Source organism: Lepidochelys kempii, chromosome 2 (assembly GCF_965140265.1).
Source record: "Lepidochelys kempii isolate rLepKem1 chromosome 2, rLepKem1.hap2, whole genome shotgun sequence".
Taxonomy (NCBI): Eukaryota; Metazoa; Chordata; order Testudines; family Cheloniidae; genus Lepidochelys; species Lepidochelys kempii.
In genome coordinates, this window is record NC_133257.1 from 247,090,020 (window position 1) to 247,109,026 (window position 19,007).

Consider the following 19,007-nt stretch of genomic DNA (forward strand, 5'->3'; position numbering starts at 1 on the left):
AGGGAGCAGGGAATTGACTGGAAGCAGGCTCAGCTGGGGGGGTCTATATAAGCCAGGAAGCTGGCAACAGTTACTCCCTGAGAGGAGGGAGGCTGGTGAACCCAGTGAGGGGGGAAGCCAGGAAGGTAGGAGAAGACTCAGGAAATAGTAGCAAGGTAGGACATTGCAGGCCGGGGCTGTTGATCGGAGGGCCCCTGAGCTGAAATCAGGCGTAAAGCGTGGGCCCGGGTTCTCCTACCAGCCACTGAGGACATGGCATAGACCAGGCAAAGGGCAGTGGATTGCCTGGGATATTTTGTTCTGGAAAGACTTTGTTACTTTCCCTGGAAAGGGAGGACATTTGTGACCTGGCCAATGAGCCAAGCCACAATGCAGATCCATGAGTGAGCAGGGCCACAGAGCAAGACAGGATGGGGGAAGACACCACCAGAGAGGGAGCACAAGCCTCTCCTGGGAAAGCTAATTCCCAGGACAGCCGGCAGGAGGCTCACTGGTGGTCAGTGCACCCCATGACAATTGATGGAGAATGTGGGCACCTGGTCACCCCGATACAAGGGGTGTTTAAAAGAATGCTGTGGACCATAAAGGACTGCAAAAGACAGTCACCCCTGATGCAAAGGGAGCGTGGAGAGCTATAACAGAAAAAGAGATAAAGTGACAGTGAGTGCATCCGGTGACAGTCTAGTACCGGTTTCTGTGGAACCCCACTGGAAACACGCCCATTCAATGATGATTCCCCATTGACAACAACTTTTTGAGATATGTCCACTATCCAGTTCTTAATCCATTTAACATGTGCTTTATTGATATAGTATAGTGCCAATATTTTAATGAGAATATTGTATGGTACTAAGTCAAAGACCTTACAAAAGTCTAAGTATATCACATCTGTGTAGTTGCCTTTATCAACCAAACTTGTAATCCCATAAACAAATGAAATCAGGTTTTTTTGACAAGACCTATTTCCCATGAAACCATGTTGATTGGCATTTATTATATCCCTATCCTTTACTTTTTATTAGTAAGAACCCTGTATCAGCTTTTCCATTATTTTGCCCAGGACTGATATCAAGCTAACCAGTCTATAATTACCTGAGTCATCTCTCTTGCTTTTTTTTTTAATATTGATACAATATTAGCAATCTTCAAATATTACGGAATTTCCCCAGTATTCCAAGTTTTCTTAAAAATTAATATTAGCAGTACAGAGCTTTCCTGAGGCAACACTTTTAGGATTCTTGGATGTAAGTTCTACAGGCCTACTGACTTAAAAGTGTTTTCCTAATACATGATATTTACCATCCTCCTTAGCTGCTAATAGACTGGAACATACCTTATCCTTTTAATGTGTTACAAGTACATCATCCTGCATCTTTCCAAATAAACAACAGAAATATTTATTGAACTCTTTTGCCTTTTCTGCATCATTACCAGCTTTACCATCTCCATCTAGTAATGGGCCTACACCATTGTTCGGGTTTCTTTTGTTCCTAATATACTTTAAAAACTATTTATTATTGTTTTTAGCTCTGCTAGCCATAATTATGGTTATTATGGTAGAGATTTTCCAAAACACAAAAGGGAGTTAGGCTCACTGCTCCCATTGACTTTCAATGGAAGTCAAATGTCTAACCACCTTTTAGCTTTTGCTCAAGGGACACTGGGTTCCATCCCAAAGAGTTTACTCAGCAAATGCTACTGAGATTTGCAGACTTTAAGGTTGTTCGTGTGCACCAGAGTTATCACTAGCAATATGAGTTATTTTATTATTAACACGCATTCACACAGCACTGCTAAATGGATAGAGCACTTCTTCACACAACTAAAATAACACAGGCTTCAGATTTCCTGTCACTAGTTTGAAGTGTTAGGTGATTAAATATATGTGTGTTTATATGTATGGATAACATAAAGCTGAGGATATGTCAAGACCCTGTCTATTACTCATGCCATGGCATGTTTGCAGACAATTCTTAGCACTTAGCGCTTATATCACCTTATATCACAATTCTTAGCACTTATATCACCTTCAAAATACTTCACAAACATTACCCATTTAATGCTCGCAACAGTCATGTGAGGTAATTAAGCATTATTAGCAGCCATTTTACAGACAGGGATATTAAGAGACTGACAAGAGAAGAAACCAGATGAGAGTTACACAGCAAGTAGGATGAAGAACTCAGGAACACCTGCAATCAGGAGTGGTGTAAGGTCCCAAAAAGTGAGGGGGCCACCGGCTCCCAAACGGTGCCCCCCCATGGCCCTTCTCCCTGAGGTCCTACCCCTGCCCCTCAAACACATGTCCCCACTCTGCCCCTTCACACTGAGTCCACACCCTAGCACTGCCCATTCCCCCAAGACCCCTCCCTGGCATCACCCCTTCTCCCCGAGCCCCCACCCTCACCACCCCATCTCCCTGAGGCCCTGCCCCCATGCCACCCTTTTCCCCCAGGGCCTCTCCCTTGCACCATCCCTTCCCCCAAGGCCCTGCTCCCACGCCGCCTCTTCCCCCCAAGACCCCACCACCTCCACCCAGTCGTCCAGTGCCCCTGTTTGCAATCCCATGCCCCACTAGCCCAATGGCCATTGAGGATATCCCTACCCTGCAGTCCCACAGTGCGATTGCAGTTTGTGCAGACATTCCCAAACTAGCTTTGAACTTGTTAGCTCGGATACCAGAGCTTGCTGCAGCAGCAAGGGCTTCAGTGCAAGCCCCGCCCGTGGAGAATTACAAGCTTCCAGGTGGGCTTGGACAGGCTGCACTGAAGCCTGTGTTGCTGCAGCTTCATTGCTCCAGCACCCAAGCTAGCGCAAATAAACCTAGTTCCGGGAGGTCTACCCACACTGCAACCACACCATGTCATTGCAGGTAGAATGTTAACCCTGACATGCTGACCGCATTCCAAGTGAATTAGGCACATAGGTCCCCAGTTAGTTACCTAAACTACATGGGTACATGACTAGATATTTGAATGTGCTGATTTTTGATGCACTGAGCACCCACAGTTGCATTCATGATATCTATAGTTTTATTACAGTTTCACATTTATATTTTGGTAGCGCCTAGAGGTCAACCACATCAGGGACTAGGGTTGCCAGATGCCCGTTTTTTGGCCAGAAAGTCTGTTTTATTTGGGCTTTTCCCAGAGATCCAGTTTAGCCCAGTAACAGTAAAAGGCAATAACTGCTGCTTAATCAGGACCATGTTAATGAAGACTCTTCTAAATGGACCAGATTGCTCAGAGATTGCATGATGCAAGTGAGACCCCAAGAGATCTGAACCCAGGACGCAATTCTAAGCTTGAGTCTTGTAACACAGAAGTTTTCAGTTGAAAGAGTTTTTGTTGTTGTTTGTTGCTGAGACAAACTGAGGCACTTAATCAGAGCAGTCAATTAATAGGGCTGTCCTGTACGGTGCTTCAAATAAGATCAGGGTAATCCACTGGCAGGCCATGAGGCAGTTTGTATACATTGACTGTCCACAGGCACGGCCGCCAGCAGCTCCCAGTGGCTGCGGTTCGCCGTTCCCAGCTGCAGGTTGCCCACCACTGGTTCTGATCTATTTTGAATAGCCCCCTCTCTGTGGTTGTGGGTGAAACGCTCTCAGATTATTCAGACTGGAACTCTTTATGTGGCTCAGACCACTGACCAGAGTAGGGCCCAATCCTGAGAAATGCTGAGCACCCTCCTCTCACTGCCTATTGATTTCAATGTGGCTGTGGTGCTTCGCACATCTCGGGGACAAGCCCCGCTGCTGCCTAGTGTAGCCCATACCAACACAGTGCTGCAGGGCAGGGGTTACTGCTCTTTTGCAGGTACCACCCTTTATGTGAAACATAAGAAGAGGTCTCTCCAGCTGTTTTTGATGGCTGTCTATGTGGAAATTAAAAATCTTATGATATGTTTCTAAAAGAGTTGGCGATAACCCTGGAGTCCATCATTTCTGCTCTCTTAGCTTCACTGGGCCATTAAAGGCTCTTCTTAAATGTGGAATAAGGAGCTTCTTGTGGCACCTCAGCTGCAACACAGAACTCAAAGGGCATCTCAGACTTTGCTTGGCTAGGACCCAGCCAAGGGAAAAAGTAACTTTTCTTTAAGTTTCATGAAGCGATTGAAAGCTTTGCTAAATTAACATTCATGAACAACAAAAATACTGAAAAAAATCACTGAGAAAATTAGGTGACTCCCCCTCTGTTCAGCCCAGTAAATGACTTGCTGGGGCAAAGAAACACTTTTTCAGACAAGTAAAATGCTTTCAAGACTGGTAAATTTTTCTATGAACTAGCCCTGGACCAATGACCAGAAACAAAATTTGTCAAATTCTAGGACTTTTTCTTGAGCACTAAGAATTTGATTCAAAGCCTAGTCAAAGTGAGCCTTCCTATTGATTCACTGGGTTTTGGGTCAGCTCCTAACATCAACCTTCTCAGGATATGTCAACAATGCAATAAAAAAAGACTCTGAGCTCAGGTCAATTGACTTCAGCTCATAGGGCTCAGGCTGCCGGGCTAAAAATAGCAGTGTAGAGATCCCCAAGCCCAGGTTCTAAGGCCAACTCCCCTCATGGGGTTTCAGAGTCCAGGCTCCAGCTTGAGCCCAAACATGTGCGGTGGAATTTTTAACCCCTTAGCCAGACCCCTGGGCCAGCCTCTGCCATGCCGTGTGTCTTTTGTTGCAGTGCAGATGTACCCTTAGAGGCAGCGAGTAGCCATTTATGATATTGATCCTAGGGCAGGTTTCAGACTGGTAGCCGTGTTAGTCTGTATCAGCAAAATCAACGAGGAGTCCTTGTGGCACCTTAGAGACTAACAAATTTATTTGGGCATAAGCTTTCGTGGGCTAAAACCCACTTCATCAGATGCAGGGAGTGGGTTCTATCCCACGAAAGCTTATGCCCAAATAAATTTGTTAGTCTCTAAGGTGCCACAAGGATACCTCGTTGTTTCTCCTAGGGCAGGGGGTCTCAAACTTTTTCTTTCTGAGGCTCCCCAACATGCTATAAAAATTCCCATGCTCACCTGTGCCACAACAACTGGTTTTCTGCATAGAAAAGCCAGAGCCAGCATTAGAAGATAGCAAACAGGGCAGTTGCCTGGGGCCCCACGCCACAGGGGGCCCCCATGAAGCTACATTGCTCAGGCTTTGGCTTCAACCCCGAGTTATGAGGTTCAGGGCCCTGGGATTCAGCCCCAGGCAGCGGGGCTTGGGGCGGCAGGCCTTCAGCTTTCTGCCCTGGGCCCCAGTGAATCTAATGCTGGCCCTATTTGGCAGACACCCTGAAGCCTGCTCACAGCCCCTCAAGAAGGCCCCGGACTCCTGGTTAGTTTCAGAGTAACAGCCGTGTTAGTCTGTATTCGCAAAAAGAAAAGGAGTACTTGTGGCACCTTAGAGACTAACCAATTTATTTGAGCATAAGCTTTCGTGAGCTACAGCTCACTTCATCGGATACCCGATGAAGTGAGCTGTAGCTCACGAAAGCTTATGCTCAAATAAATTGGTTAGTCTCTAAGGTGCCACAAGTACTCCTTTTCTTTTTGGACTCCTGGTTGAGAACCACTGTCCTAGGGAACCGTTCCTTTTATTTTTTTGCTGAGGTAGGTGGAGCTTAATTCTAAAAGTGAGATCTCAAAGGCAGAAGGCTGGTTATTAATCTCCAGACACACCCAAGTGCTTCAATCAAAGAAAGTGAAAAATTCCTTCTGATTGTGTCTTTCAGGAGTTTGCTGATTCCATATATCAAATGGTTACACAGAAGTTTCAAGAGTTGACAGACAATTTCACCTCCATGCACGCACGCCACAAAACCCTTGCAGGAATTGTGATGACCAGAGGTAAGATGCCCTTTAATTTCATTATTTTATTTTATTTTCCTGAAGTATTCTTCATGAATAAGGAATGTATTATTTACCCAGTCCACAGTACTAAAGAATCCCTTTACTCCAACACAGAAAAATGTACAGTAATGAGAGAAAACAAGCATTAAATATTTAAACTTCGAGCAGGTGCACAAAAAATGTATTGACAGTAGAAATATAGCTAAATTTATAAATACATATAAATATACCGTTTTCTCTTTATTCATGGGAGGAAATGCAAATCTAGCTAATTTTATTTCTCCTAATAGGGGTTCCTTTTTAATTATCAGTAAGAAAAATATTAGCTCTTTTATTTATCTATTTGTTTGTTTGTTTATTATTTTTAGAGCTGGAGCCATTTAGTCTTAGGTCTAATTTAAGACTGGCAGGTGAAAACAAATCTCAGCCCATTTGTCTTCCACTCTAAGTAAGCCTGGAAACCTAAAGCTTTCTATTCTGCTTGCATCTAAACACAGGAAATATTCAGTGAGGAGATGCTTGGATGTTCAGTTCTGTTAGCCTCTAAACAGGGGATGTACTCAACCTGAGAGCATATACTACAAAGACACGTTCAGCAGGTGGATAAAAGCATTGCATACATGGCCTTACTTTGTTTGTTTGCACAGGAGTGATTACCTCGTTTCTGGGCACCTTATGATATTTATGAGAATGTCACCATCCCAGATACTGCATTAAACATCATTCTCACTCAGAAGTGTGGAGCAGTAGATAGACTTTAGATATAACAGGGAAAACTTGGAGGTGAGAGAAATGTATAATTAATCCAGGCTTTTCTGTCTTGTTCCTTTCAGCAATTACATTAGCCAGATTCAACAGGGACAATTGTGCGTATTGCAGAACAGCAGGCTGGAGACAGGATTTCCCACCAGGTCCTTTCAAACTACAAATTCTACATCCTATAGACTAACACATAATTCCACGTACTTGTTGCCTCCTATTGAAAGGGACAGCATGAGAAATCAGCATTAGAATCACAGAAATTAGAGACAGAGTTGGCCTAAAATTCTTTTCCACCTTTTGTCAATGCAGTATCATTTCCCACCTATATTTCCTACTACTTTGACCAACCTACTATTATTGTTGTTGTTTGTATTGTGATAGCAACTAAGAGCTCCAGTCATGGACCAGGACCCCCATGGTGGTAGGCGCTGTACAAACATAGAACAAAAAGATGGTCCCTGCCTTGAAGAGCTTACAGATGAAGTAAAAGAGATGAGAAGGAGATACAACAGTCAGATGGGGGATCACTAGGAAACAATGAGATAATACTGGATAGCCCAGTAGGCAATGGTCTCAGTGCACCAACTGTCTAACCAATATCAGATTTTTTTGTAGGAATCATTGCGAGGAGAATTTTAAGGGCCTTGACGCAGGACAATGAGGGAGCTTTGCAGGTGTTTAGGGGAGCTCTTCCTGAGCATGCGAGGCCTCAAAGGAGAAAACATGAAGTTGTTTCTTTGAAAAAGTCTAGTTATTGGTGTCCTGAGTAATGTGGCTTCAATCACTTCCTTTGGGAGACTGCCCCACAAGTGAAACAATCTCATCATCAAGAAGCTTTTCCTAATATTCAGCATACATTTTCCCATTTATAACTTCATCTCATTCATACCCATAGTGCCACCCTGAATAACCCTTCTGCTTCCTTGGGACCCAATCCTGGCTCCACTTAAACAGGCACAGTAGAGCCAAAAGTACCATAAACAAAGCCATTAGGTCCATGCATAGCCAAAATAAACATAAGAGTAGGAGAGGTGTAGTGGAACATGTCCACTGCCCCCTCCAGCTCAACAGTTGCTGGACATGCTCAAGTTGTATTGGTGACTTTGCTCCCTTGTATGGGGAGGGTGGGAATTTGAGGAGTCCTTCATCCAGATCCTTTTGAATTTCATATGAGTAAAATCCTTTAACTGGGATTTTATTCTTTTGCACTTCACATTTCTCCATAGTCAGTACAAATCCAAGAAATAAATGTGTTTAATTTATCCTCCTAGGTCCATTCCTCCAGACTCATTATTTTAATTTTTTTTTCCTCTGAATTCTCCCAGTTTAAATTATCTCCAATTTGTCATTAGATTTTACTGGTCCCCAGACTGAACTCACTCCTATAGGTGTGCTCAAGAGAGCACTAAGCCAAAGAGAGCACTAAGCTACTAAGCCAAAAGCAGCCTTATCTGGACACGTTCTCCCTGAAGATTTGAGTCCCTTCTTGCATGAGCATATCTGCAAACCCATGGATAGGGAGGATTATTTGCCATTTGTGAAACTACATTTTGTTCTGTACTTACAAGGTTGTGCTCTTTTCCCAGTCATTTCCCAGAGGTAGCAAGGATCATGAAGTATAAGGTTTCAAAGGTGGTAGGGGTAGGTTTCACTCTAGCAGCAGACCTATGAATAAGTGCAAATCTCTTGGTTATTAACATGGAATCTGGCTGCTACTGTGGAGAATTGTAAAAGCTAAGCAAATAATAAATAACAATACCAGCAATAAAAATAACTCTAGTAATGTCTTATTGAATTTGGTGAGATACATAGCTCCGTGCATCCAAAACTCATTCTGTTTTTCCCTTCATTTCAATGTAAAGTCATATGGCTTATAAATAGAATTTTCCATGCTTGTGCTGTTTTCAGGCAAAACTTGTAAAAAAACACAATATGATTGTGGGATAACTGCCATTGAGATAATACAGCAGCTCTACAAACAAAACAAAAGGTGCAGCAAATTGGTTCTCTTTTCCTGAATTCTGGCATTTTTTTTCTGCTTTTTCAGATTACAGGGGAAACCAAAGAGAATTGCAGTTGAGTGCTGTGTCTGAGTTATGTTTCAGCACCAAGGGCAAATTCCTAGCTAGAAGGAAGAAGAAAGAGGAAAAAATGTAGAAAATGATGTTACTGAGTGCCTGTGCGTTTTCAGTAGTGATAAATTGCTTGTAGGAAAACAGAATTTCCATCCCATAGGAAATTCTGACATTTCAAAATTTGTTTGCATCCCGAATCTTGATGAAAAGTTGAAATCTTGAAATATTTAGCAAAATGGAAATTCCAAAATATTTTGATTCAAAAACATCAAAATGACTTTGTGAAAGGTTTCATTTCCATAATGCTGAAATATTGTAATGTAATGTGCATGAAACAATAAACTCAAAGCAAAATGTTTCAACACTATTAGAACAAAATGTTTTGACATTATCAGAGTAAAATATGGCAATATTATTGGTATGAAACAAGAAAATTGAAAGAAATCATTTTGAAACTGTCAAATTTGTTGAAATCAGCACATTCCCATGAAATATTCTGATTTTGACAAAATGATATTTTCAAATGGAAAACTGTTTTGTGGAGAAAAAAAATCAACCATCTCTAGTGATAATAAAATCCACAGAGAATTGCAGAAAATAAAGATAGAAAAGACCTAAAGTCAGTTAATCTACCCTTTTTTCCTCCAGGATCTTCTGAAATAAATTGTTATGTTTATTCATTTGTAAAAAAGAAAAGGAGTCCTTGTGGCACCTTAGAGACTAACAAATTTATTTGAGCATAAGCTTTCATGAGCTACAGCTCACTTCATCGGATGCTTATGCTCAAATGAATTTGCTAGTCTCTAAGGTGCCACAATACTCCTTTTCTTTTTGCGAATACAGACTAATACGGCTGCTACTCTGAAACTTAGAATCATCATAGAATCATAGAATATCAGGGTTGGAAGGGACCCCAGAAGGTCATCTAGTCCAACCCCCTGCTCAAAGCAGGACCAGGACCATAACTTATTCATTAGTGTAGCACAGTATTAATGTGATGGCCTTATTCTCACCAGTTTTACACTGGTTTAACAAAATGGTTTGTCCAACTCACTTTTACTTCAACTCAGAAAACTAGAAAGACAACCACGACAGAACTGTATCAAATACAGACTGTCAACTCAGAATATATAAGTTTAGTACTTGATGAGCAGTTTTTCAGGAGGAGGCAGATGGTATCAAATGCATATTCAAGACAGGGTGGCTAAATTATCTGGAACAAATTCACATTATGCTGTAGACTAGCATTGTGCAAAACATTATCTAGAGATGGCCAGGTTCACTAATCTTTCTGTGACCCTGGGATTCATCGTTTGACAAACCACATGCACATGCTGTCCGGCCCAACGTCCCGCAGCCTTATTGAGTTCTTCTGGAGTGGGTATGGACTAATCATAGAATCACAGAATATCAGGGTTGGAAGGGACCTTAAGAGGTCATCTAGTCCAACTCTCTGCTCAAAGCAGGACCTAATTCCCAACTAAATCATCCCAGCCAGGGCTTTGTCAAGCCTGACCTTAAAAACCTTAAAAACCTCTAAGGAAGGAGATTCCACCACCTCCCTAGCTTCACCACCCTCCTCATGAAAAAGTTTTCCCTAATATCCAACCTAAACCTCCCCCACTGCATCTTGAGACCATTACTCCTCGTTCTATCATCTGGTACCACTGAGAACAGTCTAGATCCATCCTCTTTGGAACCCCTTTCAAATAGTTGAAAGCAGCTATCAAATGCCCCCTCATTCTTCTCTTCCGCAGACTAAATAATCCCAGTTCCCTCAACCTCTCCTCATAAATCATGTGCTCCAGTCCCCTAATCATTTTTGTTGCCCTCCGCTGAACTCTTTCCAATTTTTCCACATCCTTCTTGTAGTGTGGGGCCCCAAACTGGACACAGTACTGCAGATGAGGCCTCACCAATGTCAAATAGAGGGGAATGATCACTTCCCTCAATCTGCTGGCAATGCCCCTACTTATACAGCTAAAAATGCCGTTAGCCTTCTTGGCACCTGTCACTTTAATCCTTACTGTGCAACCCTTACTACATATCTGGGCCACACAAAAATTGCTGTGATGGCAATAAAATGTCATCCTTATCCCTTGAGTATTTTGACATTTTTTTGGTCTTGTCCTATATCTTTGTGCTAGAGCTGTGCAATCCACCACCTGCACATTGCTCTGTGCTGGGAGGGAAGGGCAAAGGGGAATGTAGATGGCACCTTTGCCAAAGAGCAACAGGGCTTGTTCCTCTCCGCCCTTCTCCCTGTACCTCCACAGTCATCATGCTTTCACAATTATAGGGCAGAGGAAGAATGAGGCTACATTTTCAACACTAGTGTTAGTTTATTTGGAGTGTAAAATGATATTCGTATTCTAGAGGCAAGTGTAAAACAATGCTAAATTGAATGTTTCATTCAAGACGTAAAATGGGAGGGTAATGCCAAACTGGCCCAATGGGGGAACTGTTCATTGGGTCTCCCCTCTGCCAAGCCAGCAGCACCGCTCTGGGAAGTATGAGAGCAAGAGAGGCAGGAAAGCAACCCAGGAAGAAGAAAAGAGAGAAGGCGACTCAAGACCATCTGCAGCCCTAAGCAATACTTCAGCGTGCCACGCCCCCTAGAACAGGGGGACTCGCCCTCCGGGTATGTGTGTGTGCACCTCACCAACCTGGGGCATGGGGCTGCAGCACCACTGAGGTTTGGCTCAGCCACCCATGCTGCCCTAGGCAGAACCTATACAGCTGCCTAGTTTGCCTATAGATAAAGCATCCCCTGCAGGAGATGAATGAGCACTCCAACATGAGGGACTTTTCCAAACATCAGTCCAAAGGGGGTTCATGGCAAATCAAGGTTTGGAAGAAAGAAGATCCATTTCTTTTCAGAAGGTGATAGTTTAATTAAGGGGGAAAGGGAAGTCACTGTTAAGTGATGCTTTCTGGTTTATTGCAATCAAGTTATCATAGAATATCAGGGTTGGAAGGGACCTCAGGAGGTCATCTAGTCCAACAACCCCCTGCTCAAAGCAGGACCAATCCCCAATTTTTGCCCCAGATCCCTAAAAGGCCCCCTCAAGGATTGAACTCACAACCCTGGGTTTAGCAGGCCAATGCTCAAATCACTGAGCTATCCCTCCCTCCCAATGATTGGTTTCTCATGGGAGTGCTTCTGTGCATTTATATTCCTCCTTTCTATTTAGGGCATACCTGTGGTATGCCGTAAATAGAATGCCTCCTGTTTGCACCATAAGGGTGGTGTGCCTCTTTCCCTGCGGTCTGTACATTTCTGCTTCTTAGGCATAATTTGCCGATTATGAAGAGCAAACAATTGTTATATTTTTGTGTCCTGCAGAAGGGACAAGAGAAGAGAGCTTTGTGGTTTTGTAACATTTGCTATAAGACAACATCAGAGAACATTCACAGTGTTATTCAACCACAGATAGTTTTCTTTTGTGGACATTAACAAATACATGTGCAGGTGATGGCCACCCACTTAGCTTATAGACCAGGGAGTGAACCAGGAACGTTCAGAGCTAAAAGCATAGGCTGCTACAGCTTGAGTTAAAGAGACACGGCTTTGTAGTTGTGAGCTGCTACAACTCATATCCTCTGTGGATTAGCACAGAGCAGACTCTGAACCACACACTCTCCGGGGGTTACACATACACTTGCTCAGTACCTAAAAGTACTGGACATGATAAAGAGTACCTGTCACTTGCTCCATGGATGATCTGTTATTGCTAAAGTTCCACTTTCATAAAAAAAAATCTTAGGCCTTGTCTACACTACGGTGAAAAGTCAACCTAAGCTACACAATTTGAGTTACGTGAATAGCGTAACTCAAGTTGACGTAGCTTAGATCTACTTACTGCAGGGTCCACACTATGCGATGTCGACGGGAGACACTCTCTTGTTGACTCCCCTTACTCTTCTCGATCCGGTGGAGTACAGGAGTCGACAGGAAAGTGAGCTGTGGTCGATTTAGCAGGTCTTCATTAGACCTGCTAAATCGACTGCTGATGCATTGATCACTGCTCGTTGATCCCCTGGTAAATGTAGACAAGCCCTCAGAATCGATACAAACAAAATGAAACTGGTATTTAAACACTGTTTTCCCATTGTGTTTGATAAACCTTAACAGTTTAAATACATGTAGAAACTTTTTTGTCATCTTTCCTGCTAAAAATGAAGCATTAAGTTCAGTGCTCTTCACAGTGGGGGACATTCATGGAAAAATGTTATAAGTTGATTTCTCAATTCAATTTTGTGTGTGTGTGAGAAAGAGAAAGCGAGAGAGAGAGAGGCTGACAATCACTTTGATCTTAAAAGCAAACTAGGAGGTCTTTTCAGTTATCTATATGAAATAAAGATGAACTGGCCAAAAGAGCCCTAAACAGCAATTTCATGCTTCGATGAAAGATGGGACATTATCATCTGTTATCTCATGGAATTGATCTTAATAATTGCTAAGGAGAATAACAGAAAAAAAGGGGAAGTCTGCAATATGTCTCCATGGATCTTTCCAGTCATATTAAGATTAAAAAAAACCTGACCTCTAACTACAATCAAGAATATTGATGGGCAATTAATTTCTAGTCCATACTTTAAACAGGGAAGACGGAAACTAGTAAAATACAGCAGCAGATTTGTAACATTTACATTATAAATATGCAGGATACCAAAGCTGATTCGTGTCAAATACTGGCATCATCAAAACCGGGTAGGCCATCTACAAACCTGTCCCATGAATAATATCCCAGAAGAGTATTAGATACTGGGTAAATTTTTCAAAAGCCCTAAGTTACTTAGGCTTCTCCATCCCATTTTCAAGAACTGATTTAGGCACTTAAGAACCTGCATACCATTGATTTTCAATGAGAATGGGGAGTTAGGCATCAAACCTGTTTAGGTGCTTTGAAAATCCCACTAGGCTCCTATCTACATCTTTGGGCACCTAAATATCTTTTAAAAAATCTGTCCCTATGTCAGTTAGGTGCTTTTGAAAATTTTACCAACTCTTTAGAAATGCTTAAACTCTGTGGTGTTGGGGCTCTCTAGATATACTTAGACAGCTAGGAATAGATTAGATTAGAAGTCATGTACCTAGCCTTGTTTTTTTAAAATCTGTTTTTCTTTGTATATGAGCCTTATCCTGTTCATCTGCAGCTTAATGGTAAGTACTCCAAACTCTGTAACTGAGTGGTTGAATCCCACAGATCTGAATTTCACAATTCCAGTTTATAGTGGGCTGAACAGGAACCCCAGACCCAAACACTAGATTGGGTTTTGAAATCTGGGCTCAAATGAGATCAGAATTGGCAGTTGATACAGTCAATAACAGTGTGAAAGAGAAGATGTATATCAAGTAACATTTTAGCTTTATGATCTTGCTTAGGAAATGTGAAACGTAGCATACCCCAGAGCTTTATTTTCAGAAGTGTAAGAAAAGGCTTCAGCTAGGCAGAAGGATCAGCACCTAAGCTGAAGAAACCTTTGTGATGAAACTCCAGCTCATGCGAAACTTACTTGAATTCAGATTTTCTTAACTCCAGAACTCGTTGAAAAATTGATTCAGGTTTGTTAACCTGGGCCCTATTTTCAGCAACCATAGCCCAGGGTTTCAATGTGAAAGAAGGGGAAACTTGGCAGTCTTGACCAAGTTGCATTTTGAGTTTGTTCGAACCTGAAGCCACACGAACTCAAGATTTAAAAAGCTAGGGGGAAAAAAAAGACCTTGTCTACACGTAAAAGTCCCCAGTGCATATGCAGTTATATCAGTATAATGGTGCTAATGTCAGTACAGTTTATTCCCATACATAAAGGGAAATAAACTGTACTGGTAAAAGGCACTTTTACTTCAATAAAACTGTGTCCATACTAGGGGGTGTACTGGTATAACTATATAATTAAAAAAATCATACCCCTTACCAAAATAATTATATAACTACAAAAACTGTGTGTAGATCCGGCCACAGTTTTGCATCACTCTAGTTAGCTAATATTGTTGATCATTTGTCAGAACAGGCATAGTAAAAAAAAATTACAAATAAACCCTCTGGTGCTGGGACTAAATGTGTAAACTCATGACCAGATCTAAACTTCAAACTGTAATCAAAGTGGTCACATTTGGGAAAGTTTAGGTCCCCATCCAAACACTGCACCTCAGGCCCATCTCTGAAAACAGTGACATTCAGGTGCAAATAGAAACAAATAAAGGACAAAGGTTACTTTTAATATTCAAAAACTTAAGAAAATGATAAATATATTTGAAAACAAAATATTTGAAAATCCATTCCGCTTTTGCTCAACAGCGAACTTGAGTTAAGGATTCTGTTTTCCCTACTGTAGTTAAGGATGATGATCTTACCACACATAAAGAAGTGTAAGAATGTAGCTTTGTTTACTGCTTAGGTGTCAGTGATGCTACCTTCTGTAGGAGAAACACAGATTTCTGAACTCAGGTATAGGCAGGGAAAAATGCTTCATTTCACCTTTAAAGTAAAATGGGGACTTCGCTGTAAGTCCCTGCATGGTTTTATCCCTGAGGAGGAAAATTGTGTTCAGAGTCTCAAAAGTGTAGGAGGGCACAAGAACAGGAGGACTTGTGGCACCTTAGAGACTAACAAATTTATCAGAGCATAAGCTTTCGTGGGCTACTTCATCGGATGCATAGAATGGAACATATAGTAAGAATAAATATATATATACATACAGATAAGTTGGAAGTTGCCGTACAAGCTGTGAGAGGCTATGCCTATGGTAATATTGACTCCGTCAGTATTAACTTAGGCAAAGAATCCTATGAATTTGGTGAGGGGATCAAGTGTGCAGACCACCTATTTCTGCTCTAGTCTGCCTGATCCCCTGTAGATTTTCAACACCATAGAGGGGCAGGAAAAGGGAGAATGGTGCTACAGAGGTAGTATTGTCTCTTTCCATGCTCCCCAGGAGCAAATCCACTTGGATTTCATCCTTTCCATCCACAGAAGGGAGGAATGAAATGAACCATAGAAATTAGAATGGAAAAGACTGCTAAGTCATCCAGTCTATTCCCCTGCAAGAGCAAGATTGTTTCCTATAGTACATTCCTGAATACTTTTTCCAGTCTAGATTGAAATGACTCAATTAGCAGTGCGGCTCTCAATACTATCCCTGGGAGACCATTCCCATGTAATAGAGCTCATTGTTAATAATTCTCTCCCATTATTCAGCCTGCCATTTACTTTCCATGATTTGATCCCATTGCTCTTAGTTATAACTCTTTGTGTCACCCTAAAAATATCCCCCATTCAGTTTGCACCCTTCAAATACATGCAGAAGTGTATCCTATTCCCTTAGTTGTCAATTAGCAATGCTATACATATTTAATTATTTTAACCTCTTCTGAGTTAGTCTCCTCCACAGCCTCTTAATCAGTTTTGTTCCTGTTTTCTGATCTACCTCAAGTTTGTCAACATCCCTGTCTGGCCAATTCTCTGTCTTATAGTGCTGTATGACCCAAGACCTAGCTTCTTCTTGTTAAGAATGACACTTGCTGAAATGAAATGCATAGAGTCAGGTAGAAAATGTACCTGAAGGTCTGTTCTTTTTTAGACATCCATGGATCTGAGCCAGCAGGTCAGAATGGGCTTAGTTCATAAAAGGATTTTGCTTTAAAATGAATTGGATTTGAAGAGCTCATTTCACAAAGAAATGTCTTGGTAGCAAGGGCTGTTCAACATGTCTTAGCAATATCAGTTCTCATACACGGAGAAGCCGGCTGTTGTTACTGCCACGATGGGATCCGAGTTCAGGACAGAGAAGAGTGAATCCTTGTTCCATCTCTGACAGGGGTTGAGCATGTCTTTGAGATGGCTTCCTCCAGCGAGCTGATAAAGTCCAGCTCTACACAGCAAAGGAGGAGTTACCTGAGCACATGACCTGAGCATGGAAAGAAGGGAGAATAAGCCAGGGAGAACATGTGAGGATCCCATATTTCTACTGTTCCCACCCGCAGTAGAAATATGATGTAATATTCACTTTCAGATAACTCACACCAGGAAGAGATCAGGAGAAGAAATCACTACGCAACCACAGCATTTCAAATATCACTGATGTTCACTAGCCATTGTAGGGCCACATCTACATTACTTTGTGCACCCAAAAATGCCATTGAACTCATTGTTGACCATTTTTTCCCTGACGTTCAGCCACCCTTTGTTCAGATTCATTCAGTAACTCCTTGAGGCACTCTTAACATTCCTGTTCCTCCTTTGGCCTTGTCTGCACTAGGGATTAGTTCTAAAACATCCCATCATTGCTGCCACTGGTTCAGCTCCACCAATGGCAGCAATCTCAGGAGCGTTAACTTAGACCCCCCATGGGGTCACTAGGATTAGATCACATGATCATTAGAACCACAGCAGCTGGTGTCACTGTTACTACCACTGGTGGAGTTGAAATAGTGATAGCAAAGGTGGGGATAAAGAGAAAAAGGGTAGCATAGACACAGCCTTTGGGTGTACCCCTTCCAGATAGCTGCAGACAGTTATGCTTTCCTATCTGACTGATTGTATCTACCCGTTGTCCCTTGTCTTACACATAGATTGTAAGCTCTTTGGGGGGCTGGGTTTTTTTTGTTCTCTGTAGCTCCTAGATGCTACCACAATACAAATAAAATAATAATAATAATAAATAAACAATTAATATGCAATAAGAGTATGGGGTTTGCAAAGTGTGGTCTACCTAGCTTATGTCTGTTACGATTGTTTTTCTCTATAGACAGAGAAAAGTTCCCCTTCTCTGCTGCAGAAGCAGCTGCCATTTTGTGTTCAGATCCCACCTGCTACATAGGAGATACACGGACAGACCCCAGCCTTTCAATCTGCTTTCTGTGGGTAGATCCCTCTGTCTGCGCAGAGCCTCCATGACTTCAGTGGGACTCTGAGTAGGCACACGTCTTGCCAATGTGGTTCAGATTGCAGGATCAGGGTCCTGGTGTGCTTTCCCATGGAGGACATACAGCACTTTTATCCTTTCTTGTCTTGATGTTCTCTTATTATAAAGTGAAGGTCATTCGACTGATAATATATGGTTGCTATGGAACAACATAATGCAAAGGGATGCAGGATTTGTCGGATGCTACATCAGTAGCTTCAAAAAAATTTCATTTCCTAAAAACAAGACAGAAATGGAACCCTCATCCTCTTCTACAGTGGATAGAGAATGAAAAATAAATCAGTGTGTGATCACAGCTCTATTAAGCTGTTTCAGAAATGATTCCAAATACATTTAACAAAAGAGAATCCTTTTGATTGATTTGTTAAAAAAAGCAAAGAAAGAACACAAAATTATTGCTTATCAGCAAGAGAAGCAGCACCATTTAAAATAACATGAAATTGTACCCAATGAATTATTCACGAGGGCTGACTTTACACTATCATTATTCCTGGCTTTGCTTTTTCGTGAATAGTAGTTTGTGTCAGTTGTCTCCAACCTAATAAAAGAGGTGGATTTTTTTCTTAATTAATCAAGCCTGATTTATCTGATTTTTTTTTAAAATTCACGACGAACAAGTTCCTAATACGGTCTTTACAGTGTCATGTTGAAAAGGAAGATAGATTTCTTTCTTGCTAGTAAGTCCTAAAATGTGCAGTGAAGTGCATGCTTACGCAGTAACCTTTCTTATGGGTGCAAAATATTAGGCATCCAGATAGTGAGCTCAATTCAGAATTGGTATTATAGATGCAACTCAGTTGACCTCAGTCTGAATTTAGTCAATTGAATATTACACAGATCACTGACAAGCAGGCACTGCCTTTCTCTAATACATACAGTGGCTCTAACTCAGATTTCGAATAGTGCAGATTTGGTAGGCTGCAACTACCTTGATTGCAAGATCTGTTGACTGTTGCACCCAATTACACCTTGTGATTTTGAGTTTTCTTTTTAAGTTTTGTTTTCTGGGCCCCAAATGTAGATATCCCATATGTGACAACAGTGCACCAGACCTTCAGCAGACGTAAATCAGGATAGCACGACTGAAGTCATCCGAGCTATGCTGATTTAGACTAGCCGAGGACCTGGCTCATTGCTTTTACTGGTGGGGTTGTCCCTGGCAGCTGTGTATAGACATACCTGACATTTCTTGTAGTAATTTTTTTAAAGCATAACTCATAAACTATGCTACCTGTAGACTCTTGAGTTGTCAATCAGTTTCCCACATCTGGCTCATACTCTGACCAAACCTTTGCATCTCTCCTTGTTTACTGTCTCCACCTACTCTGTTGACATCTTACTGTAACATTTCTATTGCTGTAACTACGGTGTGTTGTGAGATATATGTAAGGAAGCAGTGTGG

At 41.8% G+C, this 19,007-nt stretch overlaps 1 protein-coding gene across 1 annotated transcript in view; it reads left to right on the forward strand.

The window, feature by feature from the left end:
- The window catches only part of ADARB2 (adenosine deaminase RNA specific B2 (inactive)), a 431,840-nt gene that overhangs the window by 339,472 nt on the left and 73,361 nt on the right, over positions 1-19,007 (forward strand). Inside the window, exon 4 of the mRNA XM_073334472.1 lies at positions 5,720-5,834. Coding sequence (XP_073190573.1) covers positions 5,720-5,834 — 115 coding nt within the window. The remainder of the gene's footprint in view (positions 1-5,719; positions 5,835-19,007) is intronic.